An 18,509-nucleotide genomic window follows, 5' to 3' on the forward strand; every position below is an offset into this window, starting at 1 on the left:
AAGGAGGGAAGGAGGGAAGGAGGGAAGGAGGGAAGGAGGGAAGGAGGGAAGGAGGGAAGGAGGGAAGGAAGGAAGGAAGGAAGGAAGGAAGGAAGGAAGGAAGGAAGGAAGGAAGGAAGGAAGGAAGGAAGGAAGGAAGGAAGGAAGGAAGGAAGGAAGGAAGGAAGGAAGGAAGGAAGGAAGGAAGGAAGGAAGGAAAGAAAGAAAGAAAGAAAGAAAGAAAGAAAGAAAGAAAGAAAGAAAGAAAGAAAGAAAGAAAGAAAGAAAGAAAGAAAGAAAGAAAGAAAGAAAGAAAGAAAGAAAGAAAGAAAGAAAGAAAGAAAGAAATGAAAAGAATGGTGTGAATGTTGTTTCGCGTTTGTATGTTTGGACACCTGGAGGGAGGGCAGCTGTAAATAATACCTTTTTTCCAGGATTTGCACGGGTCCTACCATTCCTTCTCTGCCGGCTGTGGCAGCCTACGCGCCGTGTAGCTGCCGCAGCCCAGCTACATCCCCAAATTCTCCCGGCTTTCCCTCCACCGAAATACCTTCCCGGTGAAATTTTGCGTTCGGCAGCTGCGGGAACGAAGTCTGTGGAAGAAACGGATCCTACGTGTGTGCAGCAGCAGCGTGGAAATCCCGTGGGCACGGCAGGGGCTCAGACCCGAAATAGATAGGAAAACCCACCACCCCGTCCCATGCTTTTTTTTATTATTATTTTTTGTGTGTGTGTTTTTATTTGTTTGTTTATTTGTTTTGTTTTTAAGAGAAGAGGGGGTATTTATTTATTTATTTATTTATTTATTTATTTATTTATTTATTTTGTGAAGAAATGAGCGACAGAAAGCTAAGCCGTTTCTTGGTAAGCCAGAATGGAAACGACGAGGCTTGTTGTGTGCATCTCCACGTTCCACTATCCGTGCCGTGAGCCAAGTGCAGGCTCCTACATATGGGTAAGAGAAGTGCTCCCGCATCTTGGGCAGTCGGGAAAAAATGAGATATTTCAGGCTTGAGATATGCCCATGGCGTCTTATGCTACAGTGTGTGTACTACAGCAGGAAGTGAACAAAATGATCCGTTTGTAAAAAGATCATAAAATCATGAGAAGGTACGAGGTGAAGCTGGGCTTTCCCGTCGTGCTGCAAGGCTTCTTTTAAACAAGGCATTTGCCAAGTTTCAAGAATGTTTTTAACTCGAGCGTAAGCGTGTGGGTGAAAATCACAGCTCTGCAGATAAGCCCTCTGCATTGGATGTGTGTGAGTGTGCTGTGCGTGTGTGCATCTCTACACACAGAAACAAAACGTGAGAGACGAACGAAGTTGAAATAAATAACACCAACCAATACTGAGCTGTGCTGTAGACAGGACCTTTTAATAGTTGAACACAAAGATTGTTTTTATTAAGCCAACCTCTTTGATATTTTGCCGCTGAAACATAACAGGGAACTCATCACACGTAAATAACATGAACGCTGTGTAGACGATGGAAATCTTGTAGAAAAACAAAAACGGCAATTAAAAAAATAACAATAAAAGTAACACCACAAACAGAGGCAATGTGTGGGAAGAAATTCAGGTTTACAAGGGAGCACGGTCTTTTGTTTTCGTTTCCAAATATCTCGATTGGAGACCCCTCAAGCTGCAATAAAAACATGGGTCTTTTTACCAAGAACTTCTGAACCAAGGGAATATTTCCAAATGTTAAAACGATGCGTATTGGTCATCTGTATTAGTTTATGTAAGCGATTAGCAATTGATTTCACACAGGGAGAGATCTCCCTGGATAAATTTGTAAACTAATACATGGATTTATATATTTATATATCGTAGTAGCTTCCTGATTCTAATTTCAGTAGGTATGAAGTTGAGCAGAGAGGTAGGGGAAGAAGAATTGAGCACGAATAAAATTTGAAAAATGGGGTGGCCAAAGTGTTCACTGTTTCAAAGGGTTGCAAGAAAGAAACTCGAAGGGGCAGCGGAACTACAAAGCCCTAAGGGGGACGTGCGACGACGCATAAAATCGTCTCCACCTCGAAACCGCGCTGAAGAGAGAGATCCATGCAGCCGGAGAGAGAGATCCAGCAGGGCAGCGAGCAAAGCGGCAAAGCCAAACGTGCCCGAAGGAGACGAACTGAGCAGCGAGCGGGCAAAACGCCGAATTTAGCACACGCACATGAGCATCCCCTTTCCCTCGCCGTCTGCAGGAGGGGAAAGGACGGCTCCCGTCGGCGGGGTCTCAGCGGTCAGCGCTCGGCGTCCCTCTCCTGGGGGTCGCCCGGGGGCTGTCGCAGGAAGAGCCCCACCGGTCCGTGGGGTCCCCCCGCCGCCACGTCGAGGGGGAGGCGGCCGCGGCCGTCGGGGAGGTCGAGGCGCGCCCCGGCGCGGTGCAGCGCCGCCAGCGTGTCCAGGAAGCCGGCGCGGGCCGCGTCGTGCGCGGGGAGGCAGCCGGTGCGCGGGTCGGGCCGGTTGGGGTCGGCGCCGCGCTGCAGCAGCAGCTCGGCCACCCGCGGGCTGCCCAGCATCATCACCTGCGGGGAGGGAGCGAGGGAGACACGGCGTCAGCGGGCGCCCCGTCCGGGGAGGGAGAGGTGGGGGGACGGCCGCCGAGACCCCCCGCCCCGGGCAGCAGGCGGGGGTGGGCAGGAGGTGGGGAGGGGGGCATGGCCGGGGATGCGGAGGATAATAAGGATAATTAAATTATCCTATCTCAACCCCTGAGCCCTTTTCTTCCCCATCATAATTTCTTCTCCCACGTCCCTTTGAGGAAGGGGTGTGAGAGAGCGGCTCCGATCAAGTTGAGCCGCCCATGGGGTGCGAAACCACTGCAGTTCCCGAGGCTGCGGGGCTGGGGCTGCACTTTACTTTATCGGCTGTGTGCTGGCGTGACCTGCATAAGCGCACACTGCTACGTGCAGAGATAAAATGAGGGCTATGATATGCATGATTCCCAGACTATGCATCGCATGTCTATATATTCTGGTCCACATTAAAAAGAAAAAACTAAGGAAAAGTAAGGAAAGGAAAAAAAAATTAAAAAGAAAAAAAAAAAAAAAAAAAAAAAAAAAAGGAACCAATGGGAAAAGAAAATAAAAAGAAAAAGGAAAAGAAAAAAAAGAGAGAGAAGTGAAGAGAAGAGAAGAGAAGAGAAGAGAAGAGAAGAGAAGAGAAGAGAAGAGAAGAGAAGAGAAGAGAAGAGAAGAGAAGAGAAGAGAAGAGAAGAGAAGAGAAGAGAAGAGAAGAGAAGAGAAGAGAAGAGAAGAGAAGAGAAGAGAAGAGAAGAGAAGAGAAGAAAAAAAATATAGCATAACGTAACAATGTGATAATTACATTATTTAATAACTGTACAAAAACAATGTACCGATATTAATATAACAATATTATATTATATATACAACATTACGGACAAAAATGGTATATAACATAAATGACAAATAACATAGATGACAAATGACAAATAACATAAATGGCATGTACATTTACTCGGCAGAAATGTTACTAATACATCAGTGAACAGCACAGCTCCCCAACCCATTAAACATGACTGCAGCTGGGCTGGGCGGTTCTCAAAAGATTTGGCACCTTTTGGCCTTGATTTGGCTGCCTGCGTCTTTTCTTCCTTTCAGCTCTAGCTAAATGTGTGCTTCTTCTCAGAAGGAAGCAGGAGGTATGCGGGGGTAACTCACATTACTCTGCTGCTACAATTACTCTGTAACTGAACCCAAAGCAAACACTTCTGGAAAGGTTTGATCGTGCACCACTAAACAAACAAGCAAGCAAACAAAGAAGCAAACAAAAAAGCAAGCAAACAAACAAACAAAAAAAAAAGTCACTTGGAGTTTTACTTCATGCATTTTCCTTGTGGATTTCAAATGAATTTTAACCTCTGTAAATTGAATTTTAAAACTGTAGAAAATATCTTGAGACAATAGGTTCTCTTACTATTTTCTTTCTGAAAATAGTCCGGTTATGGAACACTATTTTTTGGTTTGTTTACCATACGAGAGTGAAAATGATTAGGACTGTCACTATTTATAATTTTCTGTTTATAGTTTTTCACATACAGACAGTTCACATATCAGTCTGGCAGCCATTTTGCAAAGTTACTGTAAGGGAAACAGCTTACTCTCACTCTGAAGTGAGGTGAAACAAAAAGATAAAAATAACAAACAAAACAAGAAAGGAGACCTTTTTCTCCTGGACTTTGAACCTAGAATAAAAACAAAACGAATTACTCTCTCAGTGGTTATTATCTCTTTCCATCTGCAACTTATTTTAGAAAAAATATTTCCTTTCACATATGAAGTGCAAAGACCAAAATGGCCGTTCAGCTTAGCTGGTGAGACATTAAATACACCGGTTTAAACGATAACTCGAGAAAACCTCATCACGAAATACACAGCTGCAGTTTAAATCACGGTGTATTAATTGCTCAGCGAGCATTTTTAAAAAATCAGCTTAAATATGTCTATAATGCACTGTTATCTCTCAAAATCCCTGGAAAGCCACTCCACTACACAGTGGTGCTTCTATCTATCAGTTCAAATTTCTTCCTCCGATTAATATTGAATATTAAAAACACTAATAATAGTGACTACTAAGTGTACATCGTTGCAAGTCACAATTTCTACTCTGTGACAATTTCTGCGGCGTCTCCTGTGCCGTTCTTTTGCACGGAAATACTAGCATGTGGTCCCCCTTCGATTTCTTTTAGGAAAAAGACTATACTTGGGTGAAAATATATATATATATATATATATATAAAGACGATTGAAGTGCAGCCAACTCCCCAAACCCGTTCGGAAGCGGATTTGGCGGTCCCACTTCTCCTTTCAGATACCCTCTGGCACAATCCGTTTGCCTCCGGTGGCGCCCCTCTAGCCCTCCCGCAGCGGCGAGCCGTCGGGTGGGCGCGATGCGGAGCGGTGCGGAGCGGTGCAGTGCCTTCACCCCGCGGCTCCTCCGCCCACGGCTCCGGGGGTGGGTGCAGCGGTGGCAGAGCCCCCCGCCCAGAGCCCCCCGTCCCGCCCCGGGCTCCCTACCTGCAGCGGGGTCCTCCCGAAGGAGTTGGTCCCGTTGGGGTCCGCGCCCGCCTCCAGCAGCTCCCGCACCTCTGCCAGGTCCCCGCGGGCCGCGGCGCTGCACAGGCGGTCCCCGAGGGGGCTGCCCCGGGGGGGTCCCTGCATCACTGCCGCCGGAGATAGCACAAACCGCTCCCCTTTATCGCCACCCGTTAGTCTCTGCTATTCCTTCTCCTCCTCCTCCTCCTCTTTTTCTTCCTCCTCCTTCCTCCCCTCCTACCCCGGGACCCCGGCCAGGGCCCCTCTCCCGGGCCCCGGGGCGGTGTCGGAGGGCGGGGGGGGACGCGCAGCACCAGAGGTGCAGTCCCCGGCTGCTGCGGGTGAGCCTGAGGGGGGCTGGTGGCACGGGTGGGGGTCGCGTCCCCCTCCGAGTTTCTGCGACCCCACCCCCGGCTCGGGCAGGTGGGATAACGCCGCGGTTATCCCGAGTGGGACACGGAGGAGGATCCCCGACGGGGCGGAGGGAGGCCGCTGAGCGAGGGCTGAATGTCCCTTCTGCCTCCGGGTGGGGGATAGGGGGGCTCTGCCCCGAGCCCCTTGGTAACGTGGGTCTGGGGTCTGCCCCCGCAGCCCGGATGAGGAAGAGCTCCGTGCCCCCGCAGGAAGTCAGTGATCCATCTAGTGGCACCCGGCAGAAGAGGACTGCTTCTCCCCGGCCTCCGCAAAAGCCTCCGTGGGGAGGGAGACCCGCGGCGGGACCCCGACGGGACGGAGCGCCGCTACAGCCCCGCAACCAGCGGCTGGGGGCCGGCATCGCCCGGCTGCAGCGCAGACCCCAGAAACAAAGCACCTGACTCAACCCGCCTTCCTCCCTCCCCTTCGTCCCCGCTGGACAAAGAGGCTCCCGCAAAGGGGCTCCGGGGACCCCACACCTCACCCCTGCAAGAGACCCCGCCGTCGGAGGGGAGCCTCAAGGAGCTCCGGAGCCCCTCCGGACGGCGGGCAGACACGTGTGGAAGGGAGGTGAGGGAGGCGATGTAAGATAAGGCTCCCACCCCCACGCAGAGCCCCCACGGGGAGTGGGGCGACCCCGAGCCACCGCCGAGGTCTGGCAGGGGTAAACTCCACAGAAATGAGCAAACACAGAAAAGAGATTAAAGAAGCTCTTTTTTTTTTTTTTTTTTTTTTTTTTTTCTCTCTCTTCAATGTCAGTTCCCTAATCTCCTCTTTTTAGTCGCAGAAAAACCGTGCGACAACCGGTGCCCGCCACGTAGAAACGCCTCTGTTCAATTTGGCACTAACCCGGCCACTCCGTCCGGGCACAACGTGGGATTTTGGCGAAGAAAAACGAGATTTTGCCTCTTTACAGGCCGACGACCACGCTTGGATGTGGAGAAATAAGCACCGAACTACCCCCATCTTGGGCCACTCAGGGGATGGGGGAAATTTCCTGACCGGGGCCGCAGCGCACGGCGCAGGGACGGGCGGCCACAGGATACAGAAATAAAACAAGAAAGAAATCCACCAACATTGTTTTAAAGTGCTCTTTTCCTTCTTTTTTTTTTTTTTTCTTTTTCTCTCTCTCTTTTTTTTTTTTTTTTTTTTTTTTTTTTTTTTTTTTTTGAAGTCCACGAAGCCGAAGGAATTAAGAGGAAAGTGTCCCCCATTCAACAGGCAAAGCGCCACCATGACATACGCTCTCTGCCATTTCGTGCCATGGGCATGAAAAGACAAATTCGGGGGGCAGCAAACAAGCAAGCAAACAAACAAACAAACAAACAAAACCTCCTCGATTACGCCTGTCAAGTGCCTTCACATTTTAAGTCCGCACTAAGGCACGGCTGGGCTGCATGTTGCCCATGGGTGATATCTATTTCCACGAAATGCTGCTGATAATAGATTTTATTCACTCGTGTTTGTGTATAAAATACGTTGCATGCGTGTCTTTCCGCGAATATTTAAGTTTAAAAGCAACTATGCTCGCACATCTGTATATTTGTAAGTGAAGATAAATTGCTAGGGGAGTCAGACGGCCTGTATGCTGTATGCATCTCCTGCATCTCTGCATCGTCTAATAAAACTCCTGAAACCTGCAAAATTGCAGGATAGCGTCAAACATAAAATACGGCCCCGTGCTAGCAATATTGACCCTCCAAAACAAACAAGCAAACAAAAAACAAACAACAACAATTAAAACATTCGTCAAGCTGCTACGCCGTTAAAAATATACGGTTGTAACTGCTATTACTAAAATCATATGATGTTTTCCCCACAAATGTAAATCCTCTTTTGCACAATTCTAGTACCAACAAATGACCTCAAATTAATCAAAACACGACAACATACTGTCATTTCAGAAGTAAAGTAAATAATCGCTGAGTCTGGGTGAATGTATTTTGAAAAAGTCTCTTGCATTGTGCTTACATTTTGGGGAAAGGGAGGAGAGGCCACCCCCCAAATAATCCACCCAAAATAATGTTACTGCAGAGATGTGTTCCTGAAGGGGACAAATAGATCAGCCTACATTAAATAGTCTCACTACCTTCCATTTCTCCCCCTATTTCTTTCTAAAGCCATTTCTCAGCAATACAGATCTTTGACACTGAAAACAGATTCATTTCCATACCACGCTATGGGAATCCTGAGAATTGTTCTGAGATATTTTGATAATAGCAAACAGCACGGAGAAAGTAATTTTCATCTACCAAAAGCAGCCATTTTATGCCCTGTTGAAAGTTAATCAGGCTTAGTTTTTTTCTCTTTTAGAGAAAAAAAAAAAAAAAAAAAAAAACACAACCGTCACCGAAAACAAACCAAATAAAAGCCAAACAAAATCGGTAACAACAGCACACACTAACACATACAAGCCACGTACTTCAAAACATTTACTTTAATTATTTTATGCTCTAACAAGTATTTTGTTAATCAGTTTACGGCTTACTCAAATGCCATAAAAAGACAAAGTATAAAGAACACAACACCAGCATTCCCTCGCCTGTAAATAGGCGAAAAAAGGTGCAAGAAAGACAGGAGTGGGAATGCGATGGAAAGGATGCATGGAAGTAACCTGATTTACATTAAAAAAAAAAAAAAAAATCAGATCTATGCTAAAAATGAAACAAAGCTGAAGAATAGAAATGGTTGAACAGTATTCTTCCACCTCTCAGGTTAAAATCTCGGAACATTTGCACATATTGGGTAAGAGCAATAAAATCTAACACCTTAATTTCAGACGAGTTAATTTTTAGAAGTTGCTCAACAGAGGTTTTTTGTTCATAAAAGACGAGATGAAAAATATAAAAAACATCACCGACAAAGAAATACATACGAAAATAAATACCGTGGTTTTCTGTTTCCCTATTTGTCTGTTGTAAACTTAGGCAGAACATATTTCTGAATGTGATCTGCTGCCATAGATAAAGTGAAAATATCCTTATGTGCGTTTCTTACACAGTCCCCCCCCCACCAAAAAAAAAAAAAAAAAAGAAAAGAAAAGAAAATATATACATATACATATATATATAATAATCATATATATATAATAATCATACATATATAATAATTCATTCCTCCATTTTGAGATACGGATTCATCAGAAAGTGAAATAAACTAATAGCTTCATGTAACCATCTCACAGTCTACAAAAAGTAATTAAGTATCTGTCAGGCAAAACACTACTACCATCATTAAAAAACAAATAGCAAAGCAAAGACAAATAAATAAGCACACACCCGCACACACACACACACACACACACAAAGGCAAACAAACAGGCACAATCTTTTTAAATTGTTCTAAAAAATAGGTGTCGATTTTTGCAGGAAAAATAGGTCACCGTGTAGACAGTTTTCTGACAAGGCGCATACACTTAGCAGTGCTCCCACTGACCTACATAGTGTAGGTCCCTGCCTCAGACACATTCGGGGGTCAGAAGCAGCTCCTTCGACACTGCTTCAACGAAAAGAGCTCTCTCTCTCTCCCCTAATGCTCGGAAAATAAGTAAAGAAAGAAAGAAAGAAAGAAAGAAAGAAAGAAAGAAAGAAAGAAAGAAAGAAAGAAAGAAAATTAAAACTTGCTGTGTTCTATCTAATTCAGCATTTTTATCTTGAACAATCCTAGAGATGAGCAGCCGACCCTCTAAATAGGAAAGAAGGGCAAAAGCAGCCTATTTAAAAATCCATTATTTACGAAACACAAAGTTTTTATAAACCCGAACTTATTTTCCCCCTGAAATATATTTCGAACTAATCCAAATATGAAGCCACCATCTTCCTGCAAAGAAAGTTCCCGAGGACTGTGTGTTAGGTGTTCACTGTCTCTAAGCCACCAAAATGCTTATGTGCATTTTGTGTAAGTAACTCTAATATTATTACATTATATGTTGGAAGCACCGCAATTAAGGAAAAGTGAAAATCTCGTCTTTGCAAAACTCATACCCTTGTCTTAGCTCCACTCGTATCCTTTAGAATCTGCTTTTCAGAAAAGTTCAGCCACTATTCTAGACCTAACTAGAATTTTAGGAGACCTTGATCTCCCTTTAGAGAAACAAAAAAAAAAAAAGGAAAAAAAAAAAAAAGAAATAAAAGAAAGAAAGAAAGAAAAAAGAATAAAGTAGTTTATGCCAAGTGTGGAAAAATAAAAAAAAAAAAAAAAAAAAGAGGAAAAAAGAAAAGAACAGATACCACACTGCTTGATCCTTGAAGGTGTTTGTTTGTTTGTTTGTTTAATTATTATTTTTTTTTGTCCTTGCTACCTCACATGTACTGCGAGATAAACAGCACCTTACATATTTATGTTTTACACTCGACATTCGTGCTTTTCCGTGTCAGACAGAGTTTGTGGTTTCTTTTTCATCTATTTAATGAAAAAAAAAAATAAGAAATTAGGCCTACTAAACATGCAAGAAACTAGGTAATTCAAGGTCAAGAGGAAAACTAGAAATTGTTTCTTTTCTTTTAAAAAAAAAAAAAATATTATCACTACACTGGATCGTCAGAAAGCGCTGTGAGTGATTAAACCGAAGCTTGGAGCAGGCACAGTGTGAATTTATTTTCCCCACACCTCGAGTATAATAGAATGATGGGTTTATTTTTGTTGTTTGCCTATAAAAATATATCATTTTTTTACTTTTTTTTTTTTTGGTAGGTATTTTCAGAAAGTTATTTCGATTTTCCTTCTCTCCTCCCTCTGCCTTTCTACATAGCTCCAGTCTGTGTTCTCGGTTAGAGGAGGGTGTGTGTTCCTCTACGAGGATATTACAAAACAACCCTTAAATGCTCACAAAACGTAACAATCGCTTTATTTTTCATTACGTCTGCGATTGTACACAATGATGGAGGCCCAAGCTGCACTGCGCAGATCCTCAGCAGTCCAGTTTTGCATTCCGAAATCAGGAAAAAGCCCTCCTCTCGCAGCACCCGAGCTCCGGGTGTCTCCGGAGGTCCCGTGAGCATTAGTTTTAATTACCCTTTCCACCCTTTATTGTGGGTATTTATGTAACAGCGAGGACAGGCAGAACAGGCCGGTGTATCTCCCTGTCGGCCGCAGCAGTGAAAAGTAAAACATGCTCGGGAAGCAGTGGCCATTTTCTCTCTTCAGGGCAATAGTTTATGTTCCTCGTTCGCCAGGAAGACTGCGAGGGGCGGTGGGGTTATTTTGGTTTGAGAGCAGAGCAGAGAAGCAGAAAAGAAAATATCTCGGGGAGTGGGGGAGAGAGAAGAGGCAGAAATAGGTCGTGCCGAGCTGTCAGTAACCTGCCGCTCTAAAAAAAAAAAAAAAAAAAAAAAAAAAAAAGGGGACAAAAAATGAAAAAAAGAAAGAAAAGATAAAAAAAAAAAAAAGAGCATGCTGCCGAGACCGTGCAAACAGTGCTCCCGGTGCAGCCCGATCGCTCCCGGCGGCCACCACCGTCCCCTCCGCAACCCCCCTCCCCTTTTCCTGGCCGCCCCCCCGGCGCCCCCCGATCCCTACCCGTGCCGGGGGCTCCCGCGGCGCCTCCTGCGCAGGACCAGCCTGAGGGCGAGGCGCGGTGGCCCGCATCCGCGCAGCGCGGCGGCGACCCCGCGGAAGATGCGCCAGCCCAGCGCCAGCGCCAGGGCCAGGCGGCGGCGGCGGGGGCGCCGGCAGCGCACGGTGCACCTTATCCGGGGGGGCATGGGCTCCTGGCGGCCCCCGGCGGCGGGGCCGCGGCAGAAATACCGCCCCGATGGGGCCCCGACGGTGAGTCGGCCCCCTCACCCTCCATTCATTGGAGAGGATTTTTTTTTTTTTTTTTTTTTTTTCTTTTTTTTTTTTTTTGTTTTTTTTTTTTTTTTCCTTTTTTTTTTCTTGTCTTCTGTCTTTTCTTCTTTTTCTTTTTTTTTTTCTTTCTTTTCTTCTCTTCTTTCTTCTCTTCTTTCTTTTCTTCTTTCTTTTCTCCTTTCTTTTATCCTTTTTTTTTTTTCCTTTTTTTTTCTCCCTTTTGTATCCTTTTTTTTTTCTTTCTTTCTTTTTATTTTTCTCTTTTCCGTTTGGCTAATTCTGACTCCTCATTTCGCCTTACCTCCCTCCCTCCCCTTCCCCCCACCGCCGTTAAACACCTCCCATGATGATGATGATGATGATGGTGATGGCTCCTGCCTCGAGAGGCGGGCGGGCGGCGGGGGATGGGGCCGGGGGGGGGCGGCGGGGCCGCTCTCTCCTCTCACCGGCTCCCCCCGCTGAGCACGGCCGCCGACCGGTCCGCGTCCAATCGCAGCCCTCTGAGGGCTTTCAAATAAAGCCTTGACGACATGTCCTTGCCTCCCTCCCGCCCCCCCGCAACCACACCGCCTCCCGTTCTGCCTGGGGAGGGAGGGGGGGGGTGATTTCACATTTTTTTTTCCCTCTTTTTTTATTTTTTTCGGGGGTAAACCCGCGGGTGCCGCGCGGAGGGAGGCGTGATGCCGCCCCGCGACCCCCTGCCCGCCCCCCCGGGGCCGCGGCCGGGTCCCGGAGGCGGTGGCTAGCGGATCCGTGCCGCTCGAGGAGCGCGGGCCAGCATTGGCCCGGGCGAGCAGCTATTTCCTCGTCACGTGGCCATTTGAATACGCCGCGGGGCCGTTGCATAGCGGAGCGAAAATAATTACAAAAAAAAAAAAAAAAAAAATTAAAAAAGCGGATCTCGTCTCCTCTCCCCCCCGGGCCGGTAACAGACACGGGTAATTAACTGCTTCCTCTCCGCCGCCCCCTTCCCCGGCCGTGCTCGCTGATACCGGCCCGCTTTTGCTTTCGGGTTGGGGGTTGTGATTTTGGGAAGGTCGGGGGGAGGACGGGGGACGATCCGGGGGGCTGCAGCGCAGGGTCGCAACCTGCCGGCGCATCCCCTCGGGTGGGATGCAGGCGCTGTCGCCGGGCTGAGCTTGGGGTCCCCCATCGGCCCCGTCCCGTCCTAGAGGGGACAGCCCTCCTCCCCCCCAAAAAAACACCTTCCAGCCCACCCCCCTGTCGCTGTGTCGGGGTTACCTCGGTGCGCAGCGCGGAGAGGGGCGGTGGGCTGGGAGGCTGCCGGTGCTGCGGGAGCACCTTCGCTTTCTTCAGCTCGGTTTGGCCCGGCTCGGCCCGGCTGGACACGGCTCGGCTCGGCGCGGCTCGGGGGGGTGGGGGTGTGCAAGGACTGCAGGGAGCCGCTGGGGATGGCCCCGGGCAGGGGAGGGGAGACAGCTCTGAATATATGCGGGTGGGACCCCCCCTCGGGACCCCCCCCCTCCCCACCCCCACCAAACACCTCCTTCCCCTGGCTGGACAAACAGAAATAACACCGAAAATAATGGAAGTTTCCTTCTTCTGCCCGGGCACGGAGTAACCGTGACAATGCTCGTGAAGAAGAGCCCGTAGCGCTTTTGCCTGGAGCGAATCCACTTTCGAGCCTGGGAAACGGGTGACTGAAATCAGCCATTTCGAAATGAAAGCGGCTCTTCGATAGATAGCGGGTTGTTGTTGTGCTTTTTTTTTTTTTTCTTTCTGATTTTTTTTTTTTTTTTTTTTTGTCGTCCCTTGGCGCACAAGGCAAAACCGAGAGAAACGAATGCAACGCAGCACCCGCCGGGCTGCAGGGTGCAGGTGCCGGAGCGGCGGTGGGAGGACGGGCGCGCGCTTTGCTCAATAGAAACCCAAATACCCACCAACGCTGAGCGCTTGGCCGAGCATCCATCCCACCTTGCCCGGCTGCACCGGCGGTGCCAAAACCGAGACGTGCGGGGCACTGAGCGCGGAGCTCTCGGAAATTTGTGTTTCTGCTGCTCACAACCGCTGTCGTTTCCAGGGGGCTCCCAGCCCCGCAGCCGGTGCCGGTGAGGGAAGACGACGCGCACGGTGAAGCTCCCGCAGCCGAGCCAGCCCTGGGCCGGGGAACCCCCATCCACCCCCGGTGAGTGTCCCCCGCAGTGGGCAAGGGTATCGAGACCCAGGCGGTGAGGTAGATTTATGGCAATTAGGCACTTGGCCCTGGTGGGTTTTGAGGGAACCTTTTGGCGGTGTAAGGAGGGCAACCGAGGGGAGTTGGTGTTTTTAATTTTATTTATTTATTTATTTATTTTTCTCCCCACCGGTTTTATGCGACGCTGTTGGGTTTATAACTGGTGTTGTTGTTGTCTTTTTTGTTTCACAGTCCGTAATGGAAATGATTTAAATCAAATTCTGGTGCTCAGCGAAAACGACCTGTTAACTAGGAATCCCGGTCTAGCTGAGGCTAGAGGAGTAGCTCATTAAACCCTTACTTTTCGTACGAAGGGAGGTCGCCAGGCTCCAGCCTTGCTCTAAATCCATGCCCGAGCTGTATCCCGGCCCCCCTCCGGCTATTGACGCCCACCAGCCCAGCGCCCGCCGCCCCCCGCCCGCCACCGTCCTCCGCCGCTCGCGGCTGCGCCGTGCGCCCAGAGATAGAGCGGCATCATCCCCCGCCGCGATTTTAAAAGCTATTCTCTACATAAACATACGTACGTAATAAAGACCCTCGGCAATGCTTAACTAAACCAGTGTTGATAAAATGTAGCGTGAGCTTTTCGTACATTTTTACGTGCGTAAAAATGCGTTTTTCCCCGCGCACCCCGTCGCACCTTCAGGCTAAATCCGTGTTGCATTTTTACGTGCGTAAAAATGTGGTCATTATTTAGAGTGAACGTGTTGCATATAAAAAAAAAATCAACGATAAGCAGAAACGTAGGCTTTACAAATAATCAAAATGCTTTTATATACACATATGTATGTGCTTATCTTTTTCTGAAATGGACATGTTAAATAGATAAACGGCATAATTACGCATTTATAAAATGTCAACTTACAAGAAAAAAATTATTAAGCAGGCATTGCATGAAATTATATTGTCGCGAATGGCGTATTTTAATAAATTACATTAAGTTATATATAAGTATATATATTATTCTTACTGTTTATGCATAAAAGAGGTGGAAACCGTGAACGCACATCAAAAAGAAACCTCTTTTTCCCTCGGATTCTTCACGGGTAGTGCTCAGGGTTTACTCCGGGGTGTGAGGCAGGAGTTGCCTGGCCGTTCCGTCCCGCTGCCCTCTCCGTGACCAGCTCCGGGGCTGTCGCGCGTGGGAGGTTCACGCGAGTCTTTCCCACCCTGGTGCAGCCACAGAGATAGGCATCAGTCCTCGGGCGATTAATCTAGCTCCCCCTCCTCCGTCCCGCTCCTCCTGCAGGAGCAGAGTCGTTGTAATGTCTTTCGGCTCTGTTGTCTCTTCAACAAGTGTTCCACTTTTGGGCAGATTGGGGAAACGCTGGGGCCGAGCATGGACATATGTTTTTTTAAGTTGTATCTACGTGACGCCCTCGTTTTGCAACCGCCATCATTTCTTGCAAAATATCGTTAAGCTTGCAGTAGCTCAGGGAAGGTCACCTGCACGTATCACTTCAAGCAAGGGCGGCATCGGGCTTGCAGAGACACAAATCACTCTTCATTTTCTCCTTCCAGGTCCCATGTTTACTAACCTCATGACCTCATGAGAGGAGCCACAGATGCGCCACGGGTCCATGCACAGACATGCACAGCACCTTACGTGGTTTTCAGAAGGTATTTGCCAAAGCCTTAGTTTCCCACTGTTCTGCTAGGGAGAGACCGGCCTCAGCGCTCCCGCTGTCCTATTTTACTTAAAGGAGATGGGGGAAGGTGCCTCGCAGTTTTGGGCAGAGGGGTCAGCAGCGCGAGCGGGAGACCCGGAGAGGGAGGGCAAACACGACGCCCAGCCACGACACGAGAGCTTGATTGTGCCGTCCGTGCAGTTTTCTCCTTCATATTCATCTTCACAGTGTGCAAAACGGAGAGAGAGGAGGGCAAAGCGTGAAGGTGCGCAAAGCACGGGCGGGCAAAACCCCGCCGTCCTTCGCCACCCCGGGCCATAAATTAGGAGAGGGGTCCGTCCGCGGGCTGTCGCAGGAAGCGCCCCACCGGTCCGTGGGGTCCCCCCGCCGCCACGTCGAGGGGGAGGCGGCCGCGGCCGTCGGGGAGGTCGAGGCGCGCCCCGGCGCGGTGCAGCGCCGCCAGCGTGTCCAGGAAGCCGGCGCGGGCCGCGTCGTGCGCGGGGAGGCAGCCGGTGCGCGGGTCGGGCCGGTTGGGGTCGGCGCCGCGCTGCAGCAGCAGCTCGGCCACCCGCGGGCTGCCCAGCATCATCACCTGCGGGGAGGGAGCGAGGGAGACACGGCGTCAGCGGGCCCGTACGGGGGGCTCCGCGGACCCCTGGGCTGCGTTTTTCCCCGCGCGCCCCGTCGCACCTTCAGGCTAAATCCGTTTTGCGCAGGGGTGCGGAAAAAAAAAAGGACGCCAGAGGACGGCGTCGGACAGGTATTTCTGGTGAAATGCTGCACCGACATTTTGTAGGGGAGAGTTCTGCGAGCCCTCGCAGCATGTCCTGCGTATAGCTCCTCTCATTATTCCTGATTCGTTTTATTTTTAAAATTTGTGAAGAAGCTGTCTAGAACCACATCGGAAATTAGCTCGGGTTTATAAATCTAATTTCTGTTGTTCTTCCAGGTGCTACCTCTGTCTGTACGTTCACGGGACTGTAAAATGGGTGCAGCCAGTCCCCCAGAGAGAGATAGCTGTGTACCTGCAGTGTCTGCTGGGCAAGGCTCTTACACCCGGATGTTTCTGCTCGTCACTTAATACACCGTGAGAACAATTTTATATATATACATATATATATATATATATATATATAATATGTGTATAAACATAATATATATTATAAATACATTATATATATCATACATATTATATATATTGTATATATTAAACAACGTATAAATTATACATATGTATTTAAACAGTATATATATGTGCGTATATATACGTATATGTGTATACGTATATACGTATAATATATATATATATTATTCCGTGGGAAAGAGGAAAAAATAATAGGCGTATAGAGCAGAACGTGACAATGTGACGGAGGGGTAAATCCTTCTGAAAAGTTGCCTCGTTACTTTTTATTACACGTTTATTGCGAGATGAGCATTAAAGCTCTCGGTTCTGAGTCATCCTATCTCAGTTGGTTAAAACAAAGTCCGGGGTTGCTGAAACTAAAACCTCTCTGTTGCGGCCGTTGTAGGCTTTCGCAGTTCCACAAAGGCGACGGGAACCGCGGTGCCGCACCGGCTGCACAGCCGCCGAGCGCGGCCGTCGGGGGGTGGCCGCCGCCGGGACCCCTGCCCCGGGGGCTGTCCCCTTGCCCGCCGCTCCCTACCTGGATGGGGGTCCGGCCGAAGGAGTTGACGGCGTTGGGGTCCGCCGCGCCGTCCAGCAGCTCCCTCACCCGCTGCACGTCCCCGCGGGCCGCGGCGTTGGCCAGCTCGTCCGCCGCCGCGCTGCCCGCCCGCTGCGCCATGCCCCGGCGCCGCCCGGCCTCACATCGACCGCCGCGGCCGCCGCACGGCCGCGATGCCGGCCCGCGGGGGGCGCCCTGCCCATGGGCGCGCCCGGCTCCAAGCCCGCACCCCCGGGGCGACGGCGCCCGGCAGTCCCAGGCCGCCCCCGGCCCCCTCCGCCGCCGCCGTCGAGCCGCCTGCGCGCTGCCGTCGGCGGGGCCGCCTCCACCTGCGGGGCCGCGGGCAGCGCCGGGGCGACCCGCCGCTTGTTTTCTCCCCGCAGCCGGGGCCGCTCCGCCCCGGACCGCCCCGGACCGGCCCCGTCGGGCTCCGCCTTGCCCGGCCGCTGATGTCAGCGGCCCCGCGGCGGCCCCGTCGGGGCGAGGCGGCCAGCGGGCGGCGCGGTGCTGCGCGGTGCTGTGCGGTGCTGCACGTTGATGCACGGCGCCGTGCGGTGCTGTGCGGCTACGCTGCTGCCCGAGCTGCTCCCCGCAGCCGGGCCGGGAGGGCAGGGAGCTCGGCGCTTCCCATCGCCTCACTTCTTTCACCCTTTTTTTTTATATTTTATTTTTTTCCCCCCCTGCTTCTCCCTTTAGGGCAACACCGTTTTCGCTTGTGCCTGAGCGAAGAGTGTGGAAAAGGACTCCGGGATAAGTGTTGGTTTGCCGCAGGACGACGGGGAGCGCGGGGTGATGTCGACGGGGGAGCCGCTCCCGCATCGCGTTCCTGCGGCTCCTTCTCCCACGCCTTGCCTGCCCGCCCTCTCTGGGCGCCCACGGGCAGCGGAATCTTGCTCCACCCTCCTAAGGTAAACGGCAAACCCTGCCGAGCTTTCCTCATCTCGTACAGCCACGGGCGACAGACGACATGCAGCGACACACAGAGCCCGCCGTCAGGACCGAGAGGCGGCCGCGACGCCTCCATTTTCCCCCTGAACTCTCCGCTTTATATATATATATATATATATATATATATATATAATATATATATATATATACATTTAAAAACTAAATAACAAACCAAGCCGGGACTCCGAACCCTTCCTCCGCACAAACTCCGCGCAGCGCGGACGAGCCCTCCCTCGGAGCGGCCGCGCCCCCCGACGGGCTCCCCCCGGAGCGGGGTCGCGGCGGGGCGGGGGGCTCGGGGCGGCGGCAGCACCACGGACAGCTCCCCCCCCGGCCGCTGCCCCGCTCCGGCCGAGGCGGGGAAGGGAAAGGAAGGGAGAGGCGGGCACGGGGCGGGCCGGGGGACGAGGGTCCGTCCGCCCCGTCCGTGCTATGTGGGGCTACGCACGCCGCCCCGCACCCGCAGCCAGACCCACTGCTTGAGGGGAGATGAGGCTCGAGGGGTCTTCTCGCCGTGCGAGAGGACGCGGGGAAAACAGAGAGGAAAGAGCCCTTGCTGCGGTCGCTGCTGTCGTGACAAGGAGCTCTCTCCTCACCTGAGTGCACAGCGACAGGCAGGCTCCAGGGTCATTCTCGTGGGAGGTTTGTCATAACTCCGCTCAGCCTGCGTTTCTCAATCCTCCTGCATTCATGCTGCCCGTATCTCTACGTGAAACAGCTGTTACCAAAACGATGACATTTCTTCCTTGGCCCAATACCTTAGAAAAGCACAGTTATACTATCAAGAAAGCCCTCTGTTTTCAGTACCAGACGGTG

At 50.4% G+C, this 18,509-nt stretch overlaps 2 protein-coding genes across 2 annotated transcripts; both read right to left on the reverse strand.

Annotated features, from left to right (window-relative positions):
* Positions 1–2,223: 2,223 nt before the first annotated feature.
* LOC116500967 (cyclin-dependent kinase 4 inhibitor B-like) lies at positions 2,224–5,163 on the reverse strand. Its single transcript, XM_032206325.1, has 2 exons — positions 5,020–5,163; positions 2,224–2,508 (listed from the first exon to the last, which is right to left on the reverse strand). The coding sequence occupies exons 1-2, from the start codon at positions 5,161–5,163 to the stop codon at positions 2,224–2,226; spliced, it is 429 nt and encodes a 142-aa protein (XP_032062216.1).
* Positions 5,164–15,382: 10,219 nt separating this feature from the next.
* LOC116500968 (cyclin-dependent kinase 4 inhibitor B-like) lies at positions 15,383–16,865 on the reverse strand. Its single transcript, XM_032206326.1, has 2 exons — positions 16,725–16,865; positions 15,383–15,652 (listed from the first exon to the last, which is right to left on the reverse strand). Exons 1-2 carry the CDS (start codon positions 16,863–16,865, stop codon positions 15,383–15,385), a joined length of 411 nt encoding a protein of 136 aa, XP_032062217.1.
* Positions 16,866–18,509: the final 1,644 nt, after the last annotated feature.

This window comes from Aythya fuligula, chromosome Z (assembly GCF_009819795.1).
Source record: "Aythya fuligula isolate bAytFul2 chromosome Z, bAytFul2.pri, whole genome shotgun sequence".
In the NCBI taxonomy this organism is placed as follows: Eukaryota; Metazoa; Chordata; class Aves; order Anseriformes; family Anatidae; genus Aythya; species Aythya fuligula.

Excerpts from the sequence above, each read along its gene's own strand:
- LOC116500967 (XM_032206325.1), bottom strand. The coding sequence starts at position 5,163 with ATGCAGGGACCCCCCCGGGGCAGCCCCCTCGGGGACCGCCTGTGCAGC. Across the intron at positions 2,509-5,019 it reads TCGGGAGGACCCCGCTGCAG|GTGATGATGCTGGGCAGCCC; the intron begins GTAGGGAGCCCG and ends CCCTCCCCGCAG.
- LOC116500968 (XM_032206326.1), bottom strand. The coding sequence starts at position 16,865 with ATGGCGCAGCGGGCGGGCAGCGCGGCGGCGGACGAGCTGGCCAACGCC. Across the intron at positions 15,653-16,724 it reads TCGGCCGGACCCCCATCCAG|GTGATGATGCTGGGCAGCCC; the intron begins GTAGGGAGCGGC and ends CCCTCCCCGCAG.